Raw genomic sequence first — 24,436 nt, 5'->3', positions numbered from 1 at the left:
ATTAAACAAAAGTGATATGGGTCCCACAATGATAAGGGGTAGACTTTCCACTAGTATAATCGACGAGAAGTGTTGTCTAATAAGCGCTGGATGTTGTGGTGATATAATGTATTAAGGTCTAAAGGCAAATACACTCCCAAGTTTTTCAGCATTTTATCTTTCCAAGTTATCAATAGAAATCAAACAAAATAAAACATGGAAAAGAAAATAAGATGATACCTTTTTTATTGGACATAACTTAATACATTTCTTGATTAGCTTTCGAAGGTCGCCCTTCTTCCTCAGATCGGAAATAAGCAAATGTGCTAGCTGACAGTGTATATAAGTGAAAACATTCAAGCATTACTATGACAGTAAAATAGATACCATTGGAGATTCTACGTGGAATGTTGCTACTATTGGAGATTCTACATGGAATGTTGCTATTCCACTAGCAACATTCCATGTAGAAGGCTGCGCAGGCTTCTGTTTCTGTGAGTCTGACGTCCTGCACGTACAGACTCACAGAAGCAGAAGCCTGCGCGGCCACATTGGTGATCTACAAGGGCTGACTTCTACATGGAATGTTGCTAGTGGAATAGCAACATTCCATGTAGAATCTATAGAAATCAAACAAAATAAAACATGGAAAAGAAAATAAGATGATACCTTTTTTATTGGACATAACTTAATACATTTCTTGATTGGCTTTCGAAGGTTGCCCTTCTTCGTCAGATTGGAAATAAGCAAATGTACTAGCTGACAGTGTATATAAGTGAAAACATTCAAGCATTGCTATGATAGTCTGACAGGGTGGGAGGATGGGGGTGGGTCGGAGGTATGCATGGGGACATCAAAGCATATCATTGATATTCTAACAGGATGGGTGAAAGCTAATCAAGAAATGTATTAAGTTATGTCCAATAAAAAAGGTATCATCTTATTTTCTTTTCCATGTTTTATTTTGTTTGATTTCTATTGATAACCTTAAGAGTGGACTAACACGGCTACCACACTCCTCTATCTTTCCAAGTGAAAGGAAAGGCTCCCCTCCAGTCAGTTTGCACCTCAGGTAGCACTGGAAGAGCCCTAGATTTAGTGAGATTCAGGGTGAAACCGGAAACTCACTCAAAGTCCCCTATTAAGGACAAGAGCCACTCCAAGGAAGCCTGAGGGTCAATTAACAATAGAAATGGGTCTTGAGTTCGTGAGCCGAGGCCCGCACTCCAGGAATGGCACGATCAGAACTAATTCTCCCCAGCAAGGGTTCTAAGTACAATACAAATAACAGTGGGTTCAGTGGGCAACCCTGTCATGTTCCCTGCCCTATGGAAAATGACAGGTGCGGGTCCCATTAACTATAAGTTGGGACTTGTGGATTAGCATATAAAGTAGCGATCACATCCAAAAACCATCCCCGAATCCCAACCTGAGAGAGAACAGCAAACAGTGAACTTTATTGAAAGCCTTTTCTGCATCAAGGCTGTTAAGGCTGAAACATTGTGAGTCCCCCTCTGCTCCTCTTTCCACTCCTCCCTGCTCACAAACCCTAAAGATTTCCTCCTCCTCCTCCTCCTCAAGCAGCATGCACTCTTCCAAACGGCAGCCAGCAGCATTTGCCTCAAACTAATGCTGCTGTTGACGGCAGGCCGTGCATGCTCAGTGCTTCTGCGTGTGCGAAAACTGGGCATTTGCAGAAGGGTCAGTCTCAGCCTCAGCTCAAGGCAAGTGCTGCTGGCTGGCATTTGGAAGAGCAAGGTCTTCCCAAAGAGAGTAAATTTCAGCTGGCAAGGTTTGGGGATCCCCACCAGCCACAGCAAGAGTATCACAATTTTGGGTGGGCCTGAGTCCAAAGTAGGTGGGCCCCGATCCACCGAGGCCCATCTGTGGCTACGTCACTGATGCAACTGATGCAAGTCTACAGGAAACTCTGGATATTCTAGACGTCAGAGGGATAAGGAAGATAATGCATGGAAACCTATTATCAAGAGTTCATGCCTCTGTATTTATAAGACATAGTCATCGTTTTCATTTCCCCAAACCCGAACTCGGGTGTCCAGGGAAGGGAATCCACCTATTCATTTGTAACATAGTAACATAGTAGATGACGACAGAAAAAGACCTGCATGGTCCATCCAGTCTGCCCAAGACAAACTCATATGTGTATACCTTACCTTGAATTTGTACCTGTCCCTTTCAGGGCACAGACCATATAAGTCTGCCCAGCAGTATTTCCCGCCTCCCAACCACCAGTCCCGCCTCCCATCAGCGGCTCTGGTACAGACCGTATAAGTCTGCCCTCCCCTATCCTCGCCTCCCAATCAATATCATGTTCCAGTGACAAATGAGACTTTTCCCCCCTTTTGAATAGTTTCAGAGTGAACACAATCAGACTCATTTTCGAAAGAGAAGGACGCCCATCTTTCGACACAAATCGGAAGATGGGCGTCCTTCTCCCAGGGTCGTCCAAATCGGTATAATCGAGAGCTGATTTTGGACATCCACAACTGCTTTCTGTCGCAGGGACAGCCAAAGCTCAAGGGGGCATATCGGAGGCGTAGCGATGGCAGGACTTGGGCGTGCCTAACACATGGACGTCCTCAACCCATAATGGAAAAAAAAGGGCGTCCCTGATGAGCATTTGGATGACTTTACCTAGTCCTGTTTTTCTTATGATCAAGCAACAAAAAGGTGCCCGAAATGACCAGATGATCACCGGAGAGAATTGGGGATGACTTCCGCTTTCTCCCCCAATGGTCACTAACCCCCTCCCACCCTCAAAAACATCTTCTAAAATATTTTTTGCCAGCCTCTATGCCAGCCTCAGATGTCATACTCAGGTCCATCACAGCAGTATGCAGGTACCTGGAGCAGTTTTAGAGCGTGCAGTGCACTTCAGGCAGGCGGACCCAGGCCCATGCCCCTCCCTACCTGTTACGTTTGTGGAGGAAACAGCAAGCCCTCCAAAACCTACCACAAACCCACTGTACCCGGATCTAGGTAACATAACATAGTAACATAACATAGTAATATAGTAGATGATGGCAGAAAAAGACCTGCACGGTCCTGCCCCCTTCATCTGTAAGGGCTATGGTAGTGGTGTACAGTTGTGGGTAGTAGGTTTTAGGGGGATTTGGTGGGGGGGGGCTCAGCACACAAGATAAGGGAGCTATGTTCCTGGGATCATTTTATGAAGTCCACTGCAGTGCCCCCTAGGGTGTCCTGGCATATCAGGGGGACCAGTGCACTAGAAATGCTGGCTCCTCCCATGACCAAAGGGCTTGCATTTGGTCGTTTCTGAGATGGGCGCCTTGGTTTCCATTATCACCGAAAATCAGAAACGACCAGGTCTAGGGATGACCATCTTTGAGGACGACCTAAATTTCAAGATTTGGGCGTCCCCGACCGTATTATCGAAACGAAAGATGGACGTCCATCTTGTATCGATAATACGGGTTTCCCCGCCCCTCCATCAGGACGTTTTGGGAGGACATCCTCAACAAAACTTGGGCGTCCCTTTCAATTATGCCCCTCCACGTCTACTGTTTGAGGGGTTTATTATTTTTGAGCCAGTAGACGGTTGGAGAGCCATTATATTTCTTTAAGGTTATTTTACTGCCTTGGCTTAGTGTGCAGGAAGCCCATTTTTTTGCAGTAGCTTAGTAAAAGCGACCCTAAGTTATTATTGATGCTATCTCAGTCATTGTTTTAAAGACTGAGATCGAACAAGAGTCCAATGGGTAATGTGTATTATTTAAGCTAGAAATGGCAAATGACTTGTTCAGAAGTTACAGTTACAAAATCAGTGTGATCCGTATCTTGTAACAATAATTTAGTTGTACTTTTTGGAATTGGTATAGAAGAAGAATAAATTATTTGTGGGCAACTGAAGACAATGCTGTAGATAAAAGTTTTCCTCCCCAAATCCACATGACCGGAGAACAATGTGTTTCCTGGGTAGATTTTAATGCTCTTTCATTTCTTGTACAATTTAATTGCATAAGACTTCTTAATCTGGTTGTTTTTGCCACTGACACTTAAGAATATAGATAAAGTGTAAATTACAATGATCTGATTGAGAAGATTATTGATTTTTTATTGCATGGCGGTTTCGAGAGCTGAAATGTGAGGCTCCTATGTGCCAGATTGCTCCTTTTTGTTTTCGCACTTAAAAAACCAGATATAAAAAGTTAACGTTAACACACTTCTGCTGCTCTGATTCAACAAACAAGAAAGATTACAGTACTGCAAGTTTAACTTGTTACTGGGGAATTCAGCTACTAAACCTGTTACCCAGTGGCGTACCTAGGGTAGTTGACACCCGGGGCTGGTCATTTTTTAACACCCCCCACCCCAAATCCAGTACTAGGCATACCGAGAATACAAAACACTCAGGACCTATAGAGCAATTCTACCATACCATAAGCAGTCAATTCTACGAGTCACACAAGGAAAAGGAAAGCATCTTAAACACTACAGTGAGCACTAGAACATCAATTCACCTATTGTAAAACGAAAACAGCCAGATTAGTACAGATCGTCGATCCTGCACAGTCAATGCCAACCGAAAGCCATGTCTTTTTCACAAACACAGATACACCCTAATCCACTATAGAATAAGTAATCATAAACTTTCTATTTAGACAAAAATTAAACTGAACCCCCGATGCCAGACTCTGCATACAATGCAACACCACAGAAACAGAAAATGTCCCCTAGTACTGTGCTAAATATAAAGACAGCAGATGTAAATTTGAAAAAACTAACAAATACCAATCACCACTTTACAAATTAACAAATAGAAATAAAACAAATACAGAAAATAAAATAATACAATTTTACTGGACTAATACATTTAGCTTCCAGAGGCCAAAATCTCCTTCCTCAGGTCAGTACAGTATAGTGCTGTTACAGTATCTTATCCTGACCTGAGGAAGGGGGTTTTTGTTCTCTGAAAGTTAAGTCAAAATGTATTAAAATTAGTCCAATAAAAGATTTCCCCCCACCCCTCCCCAGTTCCCTTCAACCCTCTGCGAACCCCTCTGAGCTCCCCCACCCCTCCCCAGTTTCCTTCTCCCTTCTGCGAACCCCTCTGAGCTCCCCTCACCCCTCCCCAATTCCCTTCTCCCCTCTGAGCCCCCCCCCCCCCGTGGAGAGCGACAGAGCCCTCTTCTCCTGCCACCATCCTGCGTTTTTTTTAAAAATCCGTGCAGCGACGCAGGCAGCGCCTCGTGTCTGCCCTGCTGTGTGCTGTCAAAAAAGAAAATCGCTTCGCCGGCGTCGGGCCTTCTCTCGCTATGTCCCACCCACTTTTGAGGTAACTTCCTATTTCCTCGAGGGCGGGACATAGCGAGAGAAGGCCCGACGCCGGCGAAGCGATTTTCTTTTTTGACAGCACACAGCAGGGCAGACACGAGGCGCTGCCTGCGTCGCTCGCTGAATGGATTTAAAAAACGCAGGGTCGTGGCAGGAAACGACGGAGCACCCCCCCCCACTCGCCGACACCTGGGGCGGACCGCCCCCACCCCCTTGGTACGCCACTGCTGTTACCTGTTCTGATTGTATGCAAAAGCTAAAAAGCTAGAGCAGGGCTTGCACATTTTGAATTGCCCTGCTATTTGGTTACTTGCCCACAGACAAGTGAGCTGAATGTTGCAATTTGCTGGAAGGTTTCATACTGCATACATACAAGCCAAAGAACATGCGTAGCAGTAGCACACAGGAAAAGAGCAGTTTGAAACTTTCTGTCAGGGTGTGTGCTCTAATTACAGAAAGCTGATCTTGGCAGGAACTAAAAGGGTGTCCAGAGCTTGTAGGAGACAGTTGTTTACTGCTATGAAATGCCCAGAACCCCATTCAAGAGAAGGCTTAAGCATTATGTCACATCACTTAGAATGCTTGAAATATTAATTTGTCTCTCAAATTACTGTTACAGCTCTCTTGCTTCTCCAAAGAAAGCTGAGCTCTAAAAATATAATGCAATTAGCTGTGATATGCCCCTATTTATATAGTATATAGGATACAGAATGAGAATTGTGACAGTTTTTGAACGAGTTACACTTCAGGCAAAAGAAAATAAAAACTGCAGCAAAGTTAGGGGGTCTGAGAGCGTATAAAGACAGGAAGCAAAAAAAAAAAAATGCATTCAAAACAGTGCATACCTATGATGAATCCCAGAAGAAGAAACGTGGCTGCCACCAAGACCACAGCAAACAGTCTGCGTGAACTGAAGCTCTTACTAGCCATGGTTGCTTCGGGTTCTTCACTCTGAAGGGAGCTCCACATCTTGTTTTCTTTACTTTCCTTAACGATCAAGGGGAGGAAAGCCAAGGAAGGAGGAGAGAGAGAGAGAGAGCTAGCTCATGGAATGCATGGGATCTGATGCCAGTCTTCACAGTGCTTAAGTTTTCTAAGCCTTCTCTCTCTCGTCTTCCGCCCTTCATGGAAGGCAGGCTGGGTCAAAGGTCCCCTCGTTTCATTCACTTATTAAGGAGCTAATTGGCTTGAAAAGCTGTTAAAACAGACCTCCGGCTTATCTCTTGAAACATGTTTGTGTTAAGATAATGGTAAGCTTGCGTTAGAACCACGTGCTATCATTTCGTGCATATCTTCCTATCCTATGCTATCCTAATGCAAAATTTAGCCCCCCAGTGCAGTAACCCAATAGTATCTACATAAGCCCAATGCAAAAGATATGCACTAAAAGGTGGAGTGTGCCAGATGCACACATGCATTGATCTGTCTTAGTGTCAACTAGAAATCTTGTGCATGACTTGCAGTTGATATTAGTGTAGACCTGACTCCCCAATCTTCCCCTCCTAGCACTCCTAACCCTCAAAATGCCCCCCTGGTGATTCTTAAGCCAGCAGACCCTCTGACCTAAAATATGTACTTGGTAGCCCAATGGACCCCTGGTCCCTGATTCACTCACCTCACACTCCAAAGATTCCATGATATCCCTAGGGCTCCCAGCCCATCGGCTGATTGAACTTTGTCACAGTTTACAGAAGAGGGGATGGGTCCTTCAGCTTCCTACAAGCAAATAGGGATAAGCAGACAGGTCGATGAGGGCATTTTCACACATTTTGAGAGGATTAATTCACATAGGGTAATAAAGCTTGTGGGTAAAACTATGTATAAATACCTAGGCAGTTGGTGGCTCAGCTGTTTGGGGAGGCTACAGTGGGCATGGCCAGGCATGGAGCCTGAGTCTCTAAATATATATCAAATGCAAAAAAGTAAAGTGACAAGAAAATAAAACAGTGTAACCTTCAATAGATATACAGTATATAAGTCTTTTAGGGCCCCTTTTGCTAAGTGGTGGTAAGGGGCTGATGGCACTTGCACACGACAGAACAGTGTCAAGGCATACTTCATATAACAGACAATGCATTTGTGCACTATATTTGTCATGGTAACACCTATTTTTACCAATATTTTCACTGTTTATCGAATCTGGATTTCTTGGGTGTGGGGTCAAGGTGACTGTATGAAAGGATGCAATGCAGTGCGGTCATCAAAAATAAAATGATTATTATTTATGGCAATATTCATTAATGCAACCAGAAACTCTATAAGAACTTTCCAGGGACTTGGACGATCATGTAAGACCTCTGTTATACTGTCTATAGCTTCGTTTTGAGGAATAGATGTGTACAAAGATTGAACATCCATAGTAGCTATAATGGTAACATCTTCACAATTAGTGATTTGAGTCTACACAGCAAAAAAATGCGTAGTACTGTATCTTTTAAATAAGACAAAATTTGTACTACCAAACGACGGAGAAAACTATCTATGTATTTGCAGATTCTTTCTAATAGAAAATCCCTCGATGAAACAATTGGACGTACAGGAGAATCAATCTTGGGAGTAAGATGCACTAAAAACTTTCACCTTCTGTAAGAAAACCCATTTTCTTAGCTTCTGTAGTCAGTTTTTGAACTTGTAACAACAGATCATATGTGGGATTGTCCTCCAATTTTCAATACGTGGATTCATCTGCAAGTTGTCTATGTACCTCATGGAAATAATCCGTTGTATTCAAAACAACTTTGCACCACCTTTGTCTGCATGACGTGTAACTATAGAAGCCTCACTGGACAATTTTGTAAGTGCCTGGTGTTCCTACTTTGGCCATAGAGACAAAGGCGGTCGGTGGCCCAACTGTTTGGGGAGGCTAAAGGGGGCGGGGTTAGGGGTGGCACCAGGGGTGGAGCTTAAATCCATAATTCTCTAAAAACACACAGAAAAAAATAAATAAAAATAAAAGTCACAATTAATACCTTTTATTAGATATTAGATATGTATCATATGTCAAAGAATAAAGTGGTTGCTCAAAGCATATACTAACCACAATCGCTCAACTGCAAAACACTATGCACAACTTTGTGCAAAAACACACTCAGAACCTTACTGTACCATAAATATTACACTGGGTAGACCTAATACACCGATATACCACCCATACGGAAAATGCAGACTGTCAACAATATGAAACAAGGGATCATAATATTACAATTATCATGTAGAGCCACAAAATACCCTAATTCATGTTTAATGTGGGATAAAATGCCATAAATCAGTAAATAAATATAAACTTTGAATGTTGAGCACCTGATTCTCAAAGTGGACATATTCCAAACACTATAATGAAAATAAAATGATCTTTTCTACCTTTGTCTGATCATGCTGGCCCACTGTAACATCTTCCAAGATCAGGATGTTCTCCTTGTTGGTCTGGATAGCCTGTGTTGTCCAATTAAGAGAGCCCGTGATGAGAACAGTTTTGTCAACCACTGCAAATTTGTGATGCATGTACCCCGTGTGCTGGTCATGCCGCACTGCGATACCTGCTTTCCGCAACACTCTGACCTGCGAGCCTTTCACCGCCATGCAATCAGAGTCGGCGATGAGGCGGACCCGCACGCCCCGCCGGTGCAGCAGCAGCACGGTCCGCACCAGCTGTGGGTTGGAGAAGGAGAAGATGCAGAGCTCGAGGCTGCGGCGGGCTGACAACAGGCGCAGCATGAGGCGGCTCAGCGAGCTCTCGGCGTGCGGCAGGCCGCAGGTGCAGCGCAGGGGCCGGCTTGGCCGCAGCAGCGCTTCGGTGCACGTGGGTGGCGCCGGGAAGAAGAGCACTTCGGATGCCAAGCGCCGCTCTTGCCGCCCCCACAGTACGAACAGCAGGAGCCAAGTGACGCTCTCCAGCCCCGGCACCAGCAATGCCAGGCCCAGCGCCTTCCACGAGGCCGCAGTAGCCCACATGATCAAGATTGGGCTGGGGAGGCTTAGCCTCCCCAAGCCTCTTATACGGGGCGCCTATGCATAGAGAGACTGAATGAATTCTTTGCTTCGGTCTTTATGGAAGAAGATGTAAAAGATCTACCAGTACCAGAAATGGTTTTCAAGGGCATCAATGTGGAGGAAATAAAAGAACTTGGCAAATTTAAGAGTAGAAACCAAACAGAGAGGGTGAACAGCATACATAAAAAGTATACAAACAAAAAAAGCAACACTGAGCCTCCAAGAATGAGACAACAGGAGTATTTTATTGATGAATGACCCGACACGGGCTGTGTTTCGGCGTTAAAAAATGCCTGCCTCAGGGGTCAGAGTTTGATTGTGAATTTTGTAAGTGGTTTTATATATCCAATGCCTCCAAAATTTGATAGGAAAAATCTTTGTAACCAAGCGTGCCTGTCAGAAAAGACAGCCGCGATGTAGGTAGAAAAACACCTGTGTTAGCCGTATCTTCTGCCGTTAGTGATCTATAACCTGTAATTAAATTTGTCCATAGTACCTGAAGATTGGAGGGTGGCCAATATAACATCAATTTTTTTTAAAGGGTTCTGTGGTGATCCAGGACATTACAGTCTGGTAAGCCTGACTTCAGTGCTAGGCAAAATAATGGAAACTATTATAAAGAAAAAAATTACAGAACACATAGACAAACGTGGTTTAATGGGACAGAGCCAGCATGGATTTAGCCAAGGGAATCACCAATTTGCTTCATTTCATTCAAGAATTACAGATACAAGTATATTTGTTCTAAGCGCATAGTGATCCACTCTTTCAACCAATGTGCAGGGCACATTCATAACAAACAGCAGCTACAGTCCAGATCCACACACACATTGCCTTAGAGTCCTTGCCCCCATCTCCAACTCCAAGAGATCAGTCCAAATACCAGAATAAGATGCTCCAAAGCACAGCTTTATTAGGACCCCTTCTTGTTCTTGCGATTCTATGTTCTAGGACATCAATGTACTTGGGGGAGGGCTTCTGTATGGGCTTCAGAATCCTATGCCAGGGTCCTATACAAGATGTCCTTTGCCAAACACACGATCTTCAAAAAGATTAGGAAATATATTCCCTGTTTACAAAGCTGTACTAGTGCCTGGCACGTGGCATTGCCGACACAGCCCATTTCAGGAAGATAAGAAGGCGGGTGGGGGCATCAGCTCAAAAATATGGGGGGCTTGGTTTGGTGGCCCAGGGGGGATGGCAGCAGTGACCCAGGTGGGGGGGGGGGGGTAGTGGCGGTGGCCAAGGTGGGGGTGGCAGTGGTGGCCCAGGTGGGGTGGGGAGCAGACCAGGGGGGCAGCGAGGTGGCAGGGGTCCTGCCCTGGGCCCGACTGTGTCTCTCGGCAGCTCTGTACAGGGGCATCATCACCTCTTTTTTCCTACTAGCCATTCCTCTCCATATGTATCCAAGCATCCTTCTAGCTGTCACCATCGTGTTTTCTACCTGTTTGGCCACCTTAAGATCATCACAGAAGATCACACCCAAGTCCATCTCCTCTTTCATGCACAAAAGTTCTCTATATGACACTCAGAAACCATATCATTCCTATGCATTGAGATTGATACTAATCTTATGTTGACCAGACTGCTACAGGTTAATCTAACAAATTAAAAACTAAGGATTTTAGTAGCCACGTCAGCTAAAAAAATTAACATTGTACTAGTTTACATCATTGACTGGTTCCCTGAGTTTCACATGCAGGGTTATACTTATAAAGTAAGAATTTCCTGTGCTGCTTGTCAGTGGCAATTGTGAGTATAACCAACCAGTAAGCATTACCACATTAGGGTAACTAGGGACATCAAATACCATTTAGAAATATGGCAAAATATTTCTCCATGAGTTCAATGGAACCTCCTTGTGGAAGTACAATTCAGTTCCCAATAAGGATTTAGATTTATTTACTCAGGCGTCAATGGGCCTTTGGCTTTGGTACCTACTTCCAAAGTGTATGGTATGCTGCTCCTAAGTGGCACTCTACATTTGAGGTCTTAAATTGGAGAACATAAGGGTGGCTTTCTTATCAGACAATCAAACAAAATAAAACATGGAAAAGAAAATAAGATGATACCTTTTTTATTGGACATAACTTAATACATTTCTTGATTAGCTTTCGAAGGTTGCCCTTCTTCGTCAGACTGTCATAGTAATGCTTGAATGTTTTCACTTATATACACTGTCAGCTAGCACATTTGCTTATTTCCGATCTGATGAAGAAGGGCAACCTTCGAAAGCTAATCAAGAAATGTATTAAGTTATGTCCAATAAAAAAGGTATCATCTTATTTTTTTTCCCATGTTTTATTTTGTTTGATTTCTATTGATAACCTTAAGAGTGGACTAACATGGCTACCACACTCCTCTACTTATCAGATAATGAAACAGTGCTGGCAGTAGTAAATACCCTGCCTGTAAATGATCCCAAGGTTGCAGAGCTGCTAAGACTTTTTGCATTGGGCTGTTTACAGCTTAATATCACAACCTAAGTACCCAGACTCCAGAACAGTGTTGCCAATGCCCTTTCAAGCTTTAAGTGGTTCAATTTTTACAGCTGGCCCTGAGGCTGGAAGAAGCTGACACAATTCCTGATGAGTTATGGCAGCTTGGAACCCTGCCATGAGTGACCTCATCTGGTGAGGGCTCATTTCAGCAATCTGGGAGACATAGTTGGCATACTATGAGGTGACCCAATTCCTAATGGCAAAGGGCTGGCAGCCAGGTCTGATCCCAGAGACTTGGCTTGCATAATGCATGATTAGAGTGTGGTATCAAAGGTTATCCTGTGCCGCTGTGACTCGTCACATGGTTGGCTTCACTTTCTTTGCTGTATTGGGTTGTGGAGTAAACCTACCAACTGTTTCATGGTCAGGACACTCCTGAAAGGCTGGGTCTGTAGCAAACCCAGAGCACATGATAGGTGAAAGCTGGTGACAAACCCAACCCTGGCACAGTTACAATATGGGATTCTTTAGCTTACATATGCAAGCTTCCAAGTTTATTAGAAATTTACTATCCTCTCCATCAAACAAAGTTATCTGAGCATATTACAATCCAGCTAGAGAGGTTGAAATAGAGACTGACAGGGCAGAATAAGGAGAATAGGGAGATTTGAACTACAAAGTTTAATAGGAAAGTAAGGGGGTTAATTCAAAAGAAGAGAAGCTGTGCCATTCAGGCCAACCTCGTGCAGTCTGATGAGATAAAGGAGTCTTTATCAAGTGTATGCATCACTGAATAAAAATATGACAACAAATATTGAAAACATAGAAACAGACAAATGAGACAGATAAAGACCATTATAGCCTATCCAGTCTGCACATCCATGCCATTTACTTTACTTTTCTCTCCCTTAGAGATCCAATGTACTTGACCCAAGCTTTCTTGAAATCAGATACAGTTTTCGTCTCCACCCATTCCACTGGGAGGCCATTCCATTAATTCACCACCTTTTTGTGATGAAGTATATCCTCAGATTACTTCTAAGTCTGTCCCCTTTCACCTTCATCCTATGCCCTTTCATTCCAAAGCTTTTTTTCATTTCCTGTGCATTTATACCATGGAGGCATTTGAACGTCTCTATCACATCTCCTTCCTCTCTCCTGCCTTTCTTCCAAAGTATATATATTGAGATCTTTCAGTCTGTCCCTATACATTTTATGACATATACCACTGACCATTTTAGAAGCCACCCTAACTGACTCCATCCTATTCGTATCTTTTCGAAGGTGTGATCCCCAGAATTGCACGCAATACAATACTCTAAATGAAGTCTCACCAGAAATTATCATCTCCTTTTTCCTGCTGGCCATTCCTCTCCCTATGCACCCATACATCCTTCTAGCTTTCACCATCACCTTGTTTACTTGTTTGGCCACCTTAAAATCATCACATATGATCAAACTGAAGTCCTGAAGTATAAAGAGGAGAAGTCCTTCTCCTCTTTAATGCAGAAAATTTCTTCACCCCCTAAACTATACTGTTCCCTTGGGTTTTTGCAGCTCACATGCATGACCCACATTTTTTAGCATTAAATTTTAGCTGCCAAATTCTGGAAGACTCTTCAAGTTTCCCTAGGTCCCTCTTCATGTTATCCAAACCATATTGCAGATTTTGGTATCATCCACAAAGAGGCAAACCTTACCAGACAGCCCTTCAGTAATATCACTTACAAAAATGTTAAAAAGAACCAGCCGAAGAACCAAACCTTGAGGCATACCACTGGTAACATCCCTTTCCTCAGAATGAGCCACATTTATTACCACTACCCTCTGTCACCTTCCACTCAACTAGTTCTTAATCCAGTCAGCCAGTTTAGGACCCATATCAAGGGTACTCAGTTTATTTATTAGTTGTCAATGCAGAACCATGACAAAGACTGTCCACCTTATAATCGAAAGAGAAAAACGCCTAGATTTCGACCCAAATCGGGAGATAGACGTTTATCTCACAAAAACGAATAAATCGGTATAATCGAAAGCCGATTTTGGACTTTTTCAACTGCACTCCGTCGCGGATGCAGACAAAGTTGATGGGGGCATGTCAGAGGTGTGGCAAAGGTGGAACTGGGGTGTGGTTATCGGCCGAGGAGAGATGTACGCGTTAGGGCGATAATCGAAAAAATAAAGGCGTTTTTAGCGAACATTTAGGACACTTTTGTTGGACCCTTTTTTCACATGAACAGGTCCCAAAAAAGTGCTCTAAATGACCAGATGACCATCGGAGGGAATCGGGGATGACCTCCCCTGACTCCCCCAGTGGTCACTAACCCCCTCCCACCACAAAAAATGATGTTTCACAACTTTTTATTTTCACCATCAAATGTCATACCCACCTCCCTGGCAGCAGTATGCAGGTCCCTGGAGCAGCTGTTAGGGGGTGCAGTGGACTTCAGGCAGGTGGACCCAGGCCCATCCCCCCCTACCTGTTACAATTGTGCTGCTTAATGCTTATTAGTCGTCCAACCCCCCCAAACCCACTGTACCCACATGTAGGTGCCCCCCTTCACCCCTTAGGGCTATAATAATGGTGTAGACTTGTGGGCAGTGGGTTTTGAGGGGGATTTGGGGGGCTCAACACACAAGGGAAGGGTGCTATGCACCTGGGAGCTCTTTTACCTTTTTCTTTGTTTTTGTAAAAGTGCCCCCTAGGGTGCCCGGGTTGGTGTCCTGGCATGTGAGGGGGACCAGTGCACTACGAATCCTGGCCCCTCCCACGAACAAATGCCTTGGATTTATTCGTTTTTGAGCTGGGCGCTTTCATTTTCCATTATCGCTGAAAAACAAAAACGCCCAGCTCACAAATTGTCGAATAAAACATGGACGTCTATTTTTTGCAAAAATACGGTTCGGTCCGCCCCTTCATGGACCCGTTCTTGGAGATAAACGCCCATGGACATAGACGTTTTCGTTCGATTATGCCCCTCCATATCATTCAGAGCTTCTTCTTCTGAGGGTGGGAGTGTTTGTCTGTCAGTCCAAGAAAGATGCAACCTCTGGTGGTTTGAAATTGGCCAATGTACTGTCACTATCAAGGCACCATTAGCTAGAATTGATCAGACGTTCAAAAACCATCCAGATGGGAAACAGCCAAATCATAATCCTACATGCAGTCCACACTTTCAGACGGTTCATGGCCAATTTGCACAACCTAAGATTTGATTCCCCTAACAAGATATCAATTTGCCATATTCTTCAAGTGAACCCTCACTGTGTCATACCTTAACCCTTTCTACTTCAGGACATACTTCTTCCATATGGTACTGCAACAGCTGCAGAACAGACCAGAATGACTACTAGAATTATTCAAAACTGAGGGAGATGGCAGTCAGCAGCATTTTCAAGGATATTAGCTGATTGCATAATCCACTCATGTCTCTGTAGGCTTGCCCTGATGGCAAAGGACATCCTGGGTCATGGGATACTCCTTCATCTGTTGGACATGCAGAAGGGCAGCACAATACCTCCAAGGTCCCCATCTCAGCATGGCAGCAAAGCAAGTGTGACTCCAATGATGGGGAAGGGAGGAATGTGCTGGCACCAGCTAATCCCACTCATCCAAGAGCATCTGACCTACAAACTGCACCTGGAAGCAATAATATTGGGGACAACCTAGGGCATATATCCTGTAAGCAATTGATCATAAATGCTAAGAAGGACTTGGCTGAGTTGACAACTGGTTTACCACATTCCCAGCTGATTTGGTCTGTCATTGTTCCCAAGATGCTCTGGGAGGGATCCAAGTTACGAAACAGGGTTTTACAGAAAGTTAACCATCAGATCAATATATGGTCCCAAGGCATGGGTGGGGACTCAAGGTGTAGCATGAGTAGGCCACACTCAACACACTTCGGCTTTTCAGGATGGATAAGACCCATCTTGAAACTTCAACTTGAAATTATCAGATATAGGTCAGGACCCATTGTTGAACAACTTTCAGGAAGTCATGGAGTGCCTATTCTCTAACTAAGCTCACATGGGAGGATATGCCGGACTACTCTGGGTCTATGGCAGAGCACATGAACCAAAATAGGACAGTGTCATCTGAATTTATAACAGCACAATATTGATAGCAAAGAATTTCTGGATGTATGCATGCAGCGGCATTTAGCTGGGGACCAGGAAAAGTGTGCACCAAACACAAGGCAGTGTGGCAGAATTGGGACCTATCAAGTGTTGGGTAATAATAATTTAAGTAACATATTACTGGCAATATATTACATTTAAAAGCAATGAGTAACTGTTACAATTACTTTTGTGGAAATGTAATGAAATAACTGTAATATATTACATTTTTCAATAATGAGCAATATAGGACTAGATTCTATATTTGGTGCTGAAAAAATTGGTGTTAATTGAAAAGACACTTAGGTGTATTCTATAAACTGCTCCCAAATTTAGGCCCGGTTTACAGAATATGCCTAGAATTTAAGCTCAGGCAATTATGCCAATGAAAACCTTATGTAAATGCCCATGCTTAACTTTAAAATCAAATCTAGTGTCCCAAACACTCATCAGTAAAGTGCTCTTATCCATAAACAATGCTTGTCATATCCAAAGCTACATTACAGTGTTAATTCACATACATATAGGTTTTTTTCTAAAGGTGATCATCAGAGTATCCTGCCTCACACACCATATGGGAATTGAATCCATTTATGATAATGGTGTGGCGCAAATTGTCATAGATCCACTTAGTATATTTTGTTATTACTTTTTTGTATATATTTTTTGTTTTTATTTTTTTAGAAATTTGCTTTGCATCTTAATTATATCTTTAGCCTTCATACTTCTAAAGCCAATAATGGAATTGAGAATAAGTAGCACTAAACTGGCAGCGATTTTCACCAGGGGAGAGCCACCGCCAACATGGTCAGGTTTCGATTTCCTTCTTCAGGGAAGAGGTTCACTTGAGAGAAAGACGAGATGAAGTGCAAAATTATAATACTATCCCCTAATAAACAAAAGTCTGCAACACTCACAAGTACATATCACACAGCACTCCTGCATAGGGGAAAAAAATGGCCATGGTGTCTATGCGCGGGGTTATAGAATATATTTTAGCGAGTAGTGCATGTAAATTAGTGCCGATAATTGCTTGTTAACATCCAATTATCGGCGCTGATTGGCTCATTACTCAATTAACTTATGCGTTCAAATTGGCTACGTGTGCTGATTTGTGAGTGTAACTCTAGGCACGATATATATATAGAATCAGGTGGATAATGCTTAGTTACGTTATATAGTTACTTTTTAATGACACCCATCTGATTTTCTTTGTGTGAAGAGGCTCCTTTTTGGGCTGCTTCCAGTTTCGAATGAAATTGTTCAAGTGTGCAGCATTAGGTGATAAAGATGACTAGGTGTTCAACGTTTAAGCATTTCTGTTTATGTCAACGTTTTTGATTTACTAAGCAAAAAATATAACAATAGGTTCAGTTGAGTGCAAGTTAAGCCACAAACCTGAGAGTTATGAAGTAGTGTCAATGCTAGCAAAGAAATAAAATCATGTTCAAATTTTGCAGACTCATATTGATGACCTCATCACGAACTTTGTCCTAGAAGATATGCAGGCATTCAGCCAACTATTTTCACGTTTTCCCCCCTTATTTGTATTGGATCCCTATATTTGAGGACTTTAATATTTTCTGTTTAGATGCTTTCTCTGATAATGGATGGATTTCCAATCGTTAGGATTAAATTTATGTAATATTGAATCAACTGCTTATATCCAAGAATTAAAAAGTAACTAAAAGTAACATTACTTTCATTAAACAAGTATCTAGTAACTGTGATATATTACTTTTTCCTTGCAGTAACATGGAGGGGCATAATCGAACGGGGCCGGCCATCTATAAGGGTGGCCATCTGCAATGACGGCCCCAAGTGGCATACCCGACTGTATTATCAAAACAAGATGGCCGGCCATCTTTCGTTTCGATAATACGGTCGGGGCCAGCCAAATCTCAACATTTGGGCCGCCCTTAGAGATTGCCGGCATTAGAGATGACCGCCATTGGTTTTCACCGATAATGGAAACTAATGGCGGCCATCTCAAACCCAGCCAAATCCAAGCCATTTGGTCACGGGAGGAGCCAGCATTTGTAGTGCACTGGTCCCCCTCACATGCCAGGACACCACCCGGGCACCCTAAGGGGCACTGCAGTGGACATCACAAATTGCTCCCAGCTGCATAGCTCCCTTACCTTGGGTGCTGAGCCCCCCAAATCCCCCCAAAACACACTCCCCACAACTGTACAACACTACCATAGCCCTAAGGGGTGAAGGGGGGCACCTACATGTGGGTACAGTGGGTTTTTTTTTTTGGGGGGGGGGGGGGGGTTTGGAGGGCTCACATTTACAACCACAAGTGTAACAGGTAGGGGGGATGGGCCTGGGTCTGCCTGCCTAAAGTGCACTGCACCCACTAAAAACTGCTCTAGGGACCTGCATACTGCTGTGATGGAGCTGGGTATGACATTTGAGGCTGGCATAGAGGCTGGCAAAAAAATGGATTTATATATTTTTTGGGGGTGGAAGGGGGTTGGTGACCACTGGGGGAGTAAGGGGAGGTGATACCTGATTCCCTCCGGTGGTCATCTGGTCAGTTCGAGCACCTTTCCAAGGCTTGGTCGTGAACAAAAAGGGACCAAGTAAAGTCGGCCAAACGCTCGTCAGGGCCGGCCTTCTTTTTTCCATTATCGGCCGAGGCCAGCCATTTGTTAACCACGCCCCTGTCCCGCCTCCAGTACACTGCTGACACGCCCCCTTGAACTTTGGCCGGCCCTGCGACAGAAAGCAGTTGAAGCCGGGCAAAATCGGCTTTCGATTATACCGATTTGGCTGGCCTTCTCCTAAGGCCGGCCATCTCCTGATTTGTGTTGGAAGATGGCCGGCCTTCTCCTTCAAAAATAAGCAGGAAAGTAACTTTAATATATTATTTTTACAAAGTAACTTGCTCCACACTGGACTCAGCTCAGATAGGGGTCCTTTTCCAAGCTGTGGGAAAAAGGGTCCTGGTCTAGTGGTGGGGGCCATTTTCCCCATGCGCCAGGGATCTTTTTATCACAGCAGGTAAAAAAGCCCCCAGCACACATGGCTATTGGTAAGAGAACTCTTACCGCATGACTATGCGGGAGGGAGCCCATACCGACCTCATATAATTCGCTATGCATGAATGTTAAAGGCACACCCTGCTGATGTGTTATTTGACCTATGAGTGATCCTGCCTCTCTACTTTCATGTAGTACATTTTTTTCTTCAAAGCCACTGTCAAATACATTTTGCTGCAATAATAACGGTAGGGTCAATGATATATAGTAACATAGTAGATGACAGCAGAAAAAGACCTGCACGGTCCATCCAGTCTGCCCAACAAGATAAACTCACTTTTTGTGTATACCTTACCTTGATTTGTACCTGTCCTTTTCCGGGCACAGACCGTATAAGTCTGCCCAGCACTATCCCCGCCTCCAAACCACCAGTCCCGCCTCCCACCACCGGCTCTGGCACAGACCGTATAAGTCTGCCCAGCACCATCTCTGTCTCCCGCCACCGGCTTTGCCACCCAATCTCGTCTAAGCTCCTTAGGATTACAGTGTTTGCCTCTGGATGCTATAAAGAAAAGGAACATATTATTTCTATTGTATTTATTTTAAATATACAAGGGTTAAATTGCCACTAAACAAATTTGCGGCATACAGAACATGTTATTGTCTCTTGTCAGCTCTGACGACCCATGGAAATAATAAACCATAAAACAAATGGCAGGCTGAGAGCCAGGGTAAAGTAATATTTCTCTGGATTTCACACACTGTACGGCTGAAACATCGCTTGGTGTGGCTTTATAACATGTCTTGTGCTCTCAGGGATTGTGGTTCATGGTGCATTGCATGGGCTTTCTTTCTTTTACTAAACAGTGCCTGATTCATCCAGATTCAGGGGGACTTAGACAAACTTTTGTTGGGAAAATTATGCATCAACATGAGTGAATTCAGATAATTGCATGTTGCCTATAAAAAGAAAAGCTGAGGCCCGGCTTATTTTAAGAAGATCAAATAAGCCTCTTATACACAAGTATTAGGTTGGCCTCTGCTCTAACACATGTAAAACATCAACTTCATTATAATATGAATTTAGGCTCATTAGCCATTTTAGGATATGCAGAGTCATACTCCTGAAGCCACCAGCATCTGGAAGAAACTGCAATGAGCAGCTCCAACAGATGTCAGCTCAAACATGCTTATCTATGCTTTAGTAACCAGGCTGCTTCATTTAATCTATGCTCCAAACCTCTGCAAGCTTTGAAGAAACAGAAATCTAAAATTCTTTCACTACAGTTAGAATAAATTCTGTTATGTAAAAAAGTGCAATTATGAGTATTTGAAGTATGGGAATGAGAGAGAAAGTAAAACTGTAAAAGTAAGAAAAATGAGAATTCGATGAGACCAGGGGTGTAGCTGCTATGGGGCCACGGGGGCCTGGGCCCCCATAGATTTGGCCCTGGACCCCCCTGTCGGTGACCCTCTCAACCCCCCCTCCCGCCGCCAACCTGCCGCCTGCTACCTTTGCTGGCGGGGGACCCCAACCCCCGCCAGGCGCTAGCCGAAGTCTTCTTCCTTTGTTTGGTTTCTGACTGAGTCTGACATCCTGCACATATAACGTGCAGGACGTCAGACTCACAGAAACAGAACGAAGCCTTGCGATCTGCAGGGTTTCGTTCTGTTTCTGTGAGTCTGACGTCCTGCACGTTGTACGTACAGGACGTCAGACTCAGTCAGAAACCAAACGAAGGAAGAAGACTTTGGCTGGTGGGGGTTGGGGTCCCCCGCCAGCAAAGGTAGGCGACAGCGACGGTGGGTGGGGGGTCGAGAGGGTCATCGGCGGGGGGGGGGGGTCAAAGTTGTTGGAGGTGTCGGCAATGGCGGGCAGGCAGGGGGGAGTTGTCGGCAATGGGGGAGGGGGCAGCAGCACTGGGGGGGCTAAAATGTGCCCAATCACCTCGGCTCTGGACCCCTCTACTGTTGAAGTCTGGCTACGCCCCTGGATGAGACCAGCAGAGATGATATGCAAGCTATAGATGAGATTCCAATTATAAGATTATGCCATATCAGGTGTCAAAAGAGCAGACACAATCTCTGGTGTGAAAAACATTGGCCCTTTATAAACAACTTTTGCTCTGGCACAGGGCCATAGCTAGCTATGTGGGCTTTTTAAAAAGGTGTGCTATCTTTTATAGCATGCACTAAAAATAAACATGTGCTAAATGCTAGAGAAACCCATATATTTCTGTGGGCATCTCTAGCGTTTAATGTGCACTAAAAACACTACCACCTTGTAAGGCACTGCCTACCCAACAAAAACAGTGCTAGACTTGTTAAAGATGGACCAACAATAAAGAACGACAACGTGGATGCAGGCAGCAGCTCACAGGCTTGCTTGCTTTGTTTTGAGTGAATGGCGACGGATGCGCGGGGGAGTGAAAACAGAGATTTTCCAAACGGCTTCCTTCTTTCTCTAGTCGCAGAAAGCAGGCAGGCTCGCCTCGACTGCGTCCTTCGCTTCCCTGCCTTCTCAGCGTCCTGCCCGACCGAAAGGAAATGACATCATAGGAAGGTGGGACACAGAGAGGGCAGGGAAGCGAAGGACGGAGTCGAGCCTGCCTGCTTGCTGCTTTTACTACTGGCGCCCCGCCGCCCGCCAGTTCGCCACTGCGACTTCGGGTAAGAAGACTACGTGACTAAGTCATTTGGGGGCAATGCCCCCCCTCGCCCCCCCCCCAATCTACGCCCATGTATGTGTATCTGGTATGGTCAAATAGGGCAGAAGGAAAGCCCGGGGCACCAAAATCATGCTTCATCCATTGGCTTCCATTGTTGACATCATGAAAGTGGGCAGGGAAGGAGTGCAACAGCAGCACTTGGGGGCATGTCACACACAGGACGCAGTTGTGGCTTGCGATGCTCCTACACTGACACAGGGGCTGATACAGTAACCTTGCAGTAGAACCATGAGCTAATGCTCAACCAACAGATTTCTAATGCAAGGCTAATGAAAAATGTTGCTCCCCAAAGAAGCAACCAAATAGTGCATAAAAGACCCTAGTAGAACAAAAGGAAAAAACAAAACAAAACTGTGCTAACACTGCCAATCCCATCAGATGCATGTACATATGGATCTGCATCACTGTTGACTGGAGGTGTTGCTCAATGGATATCTGGATTGAGGTTAAAGGTTAAAGACATAGAGGGTAATATTCAGCCTGTAGCAGTCGGTGTTCTTTAAGCCATTGACAATGACAGACTAATGGCCCCATTGTTTACTAAGATGCGTTAGCATTTTTAATGTGCCTACAATTAGCGTGCACGCTACCCATGTAGGTGACTATAGAGATATTGTAGGCGTATGCACAGTTAACTCGCGTACATGGTTAACACGCGTTAAAGACGCTAATGCGCCTATAACGCAGCCTAGGAAACAGGGCCCTAAATTAGGTCTGGATATCCAATAATCAGAGCTCAGGCGAGCTGAGACAGAACGTTTCGAATATATTTGCGCTACCAAGACCCTGAAGCAGTTTTACAAAACACTGGCCACCGCTGGCTTGGAGCGGCAGAGAGAAACGATCTGAACTTCCCCAGTGTGAAAGATAAGTGTTCTTTCAACTGTATGGTTGGCAATGCCTTGCAGGTCACATCTATAAGAAAATAGGATCCTGCAGATGTGAATAGCTATAGACTCTGTAGATGCACACAGAATTCAAGGCTAGTACACATGAGAGTGATTTTTCATAATCGATCACTGATCATCACACCACATAGAGAAGGTTTTTTGGGGGCCAATGATGAACAGAGGATAGCATCGCATCCGTTTAAGCTCCAAAAGATAATTTAAAATCTAGGAGCTCTGCGAGTCTCTTTTTTCCTTCTCATTTACACTTACTTATAGGTGACCTGTTACAGAATGAGGGGTTCACTCAGTGGTGTGCTGGAGCAGGCTCTCACAGGCTCGCAAGAGCCGGTTGTTAAGTTTTTAAGAATTTTGGGAGCCGGTTGTTAAAGTAGGGCCCTCCATGGCTACTTTAACAACTGGCTCCCAAAATGTGGGCTTGGGACCCCTGCTGAATTATCTTTTACTTTGCTGGTGGGGATGCTGAGCTCTGCCAGCCAAGTAAATAGACTACTGTTGCTCCCCGCTCCTTGTTTCCAGCTCTGGGCAGCAGGCTGGGACTTCTCCATTCTCCAGCATGTGTGAGAAGTTTCAGCATGCTGCTCAGAGCAAGACGTTGGGATTGGTGGCAGTCCATTTATTGGCTGCCAGCAAAGGTATGCCTAGCGTGCCCGCACTAAGGGAGGGAGGAGAGAGAGGCAAGTGTTGCTCCCCCCCCCCCCCCCCCCCCGGCCACCCCTGGCCCTTCCAACTGCAGAGCTAGCTATGTCCGGAGAAAGAGCCTGTTGTTAAAAATTTACCGGCACACCCCTGGGTTCACTGCATACCATGGGCTCTGGAGACTAGGGTTAAACCATCAAGTGCACAAGACAAAGTAGGAAGGTCCCACATCCAGAATAATTCTAACTGTATCAAGGGGTGAAAGCCTTTGTTGCACTATTATTTTGGTGTGGACAGAAGCATCAGGAGAGAGTTCCATGTGTTTCACACCCAGTGTGTTTTTTTCTAGCAAAAAAGGTGCCAGTACTAGGTCACCCTTCAGGGGTGGGGAGATCACTGAGGGATCCACCCCACAACGGCCAGGCCCCCTGACACCAGTCACAGAATCTATGACAAGGCAGAATTGTTGTGTAGAGCCTGAGCTCATTCATTAAAACCTGAGGTCCATAGGTCAATTTTAGCAATCAATGGAAAAAATGCCAGTACTCAGTACCCCCAAGTACCCCCTCAAAAAAAGCTCTGATCACACCACTTAAAAGATCTGTTCACAGTCTGGTGCTTTAATCTCTATGCTTGACTACTCGGAGAGCTGACTTATTCTCTACCTTGACACTTTGTGACAGCCCTATATGTTACTCATTTCATCTGTATAGTTTGACTCGAGAAATGCAAGGTCATTGTGGTAGCGTGAATGAGGTCAGGCACAGAGCCTGGATAAAATGGAGCCATACAGCAGATTATGGTGAACAGAAATAATATTTATTAAAGGTGTCAGGTAGGGGGTCCTGTTCAATTCACAGGTAGGGGAGAAAGTAAACAAAAAACTAGACCTTAGATGTGAGACTGTCCTCCCGTGGGCTGCTCCTGTAGGGCCACGGTGTGCACTACTGTCTCTCAGCAAAACAGCACACACTGCTTGACTCTAGTCTGAATCCCCAGAGTTACTAGTACAGTCTTTAGCAAATAACATAGGCTGGACTGCATCTGGCCGGGTCAAAGATACAGGTCTGCAAGGTCCCACGTTGAACTTGACCTACTTGACTGTCACAGTTGCAGTTCAAAGATATGTGATGGAGACATATGCAGTTGGGTGCCATTGTTTCCCCTCTGGGCCTTCTTAACCTAGCTGTGTCTTGAGTCTTTATACTTCCTGGACCATGCCTTCCTGTGTCACTTTTCCCTGGGCGGGATTGTGAGTTTTAAGGTGATTCTAACACTATGAGGAAGTATAATTAAGGACAAATGGCAGCATCCCCAATAGACTGCCT

At 44.5% G+C, this 24,436-nt stretch overlaps 1 protein-coding gene and 1 pseudogene across 1 annotated transcript in view; both read right to left on the bottom strand.

Annotated features, from left to right (window-relative positions):
- FOLH1B (folate hydrolase 1B) overlaps positions 1-6,387 on the bottom strand; it is a 101,862-nt gene extending 95,475 nt beyond the window's left edge. Inside the window, exon 1 of the mRNA XM_030200163.1 lies at positions 6,141-6,387. Coding sequence (XP_030056023.1) covers positions 6,141-6,264 — 124 coding nt within the window. The 5' untranslated portion in view covers positions 6,265-6,387. The remainder of the gene's footprint in view (positions 1-6,140) is intronic.
- Positions 6,388-7,839: 1,452 nt separating this feature from the next.
- LOC115468226 lies at positions 7,840-9,246 on the bottom strand (annotated as a pseudogene).
- Positions 9,247-24,436: the final 15,190 nt, after the last annotated feature.

Source organism: Microcaecilia unicolor, chromosome 4 (genome assembly GCF_901765095.1).
Source record: "Microcaecilia unicolor chromosome 4, aMicUni1.1, whole genome shotgun sequence".
NCBI lineage: Eukaryota > Metazoa > Chordata > Amphibia > Gymnophiona > Siphonopidae > Microcaecilia > Microcaecilia unicolor.
This window is presented reverse-complemented; position numbering and strand designations above follow the sequence as displayed.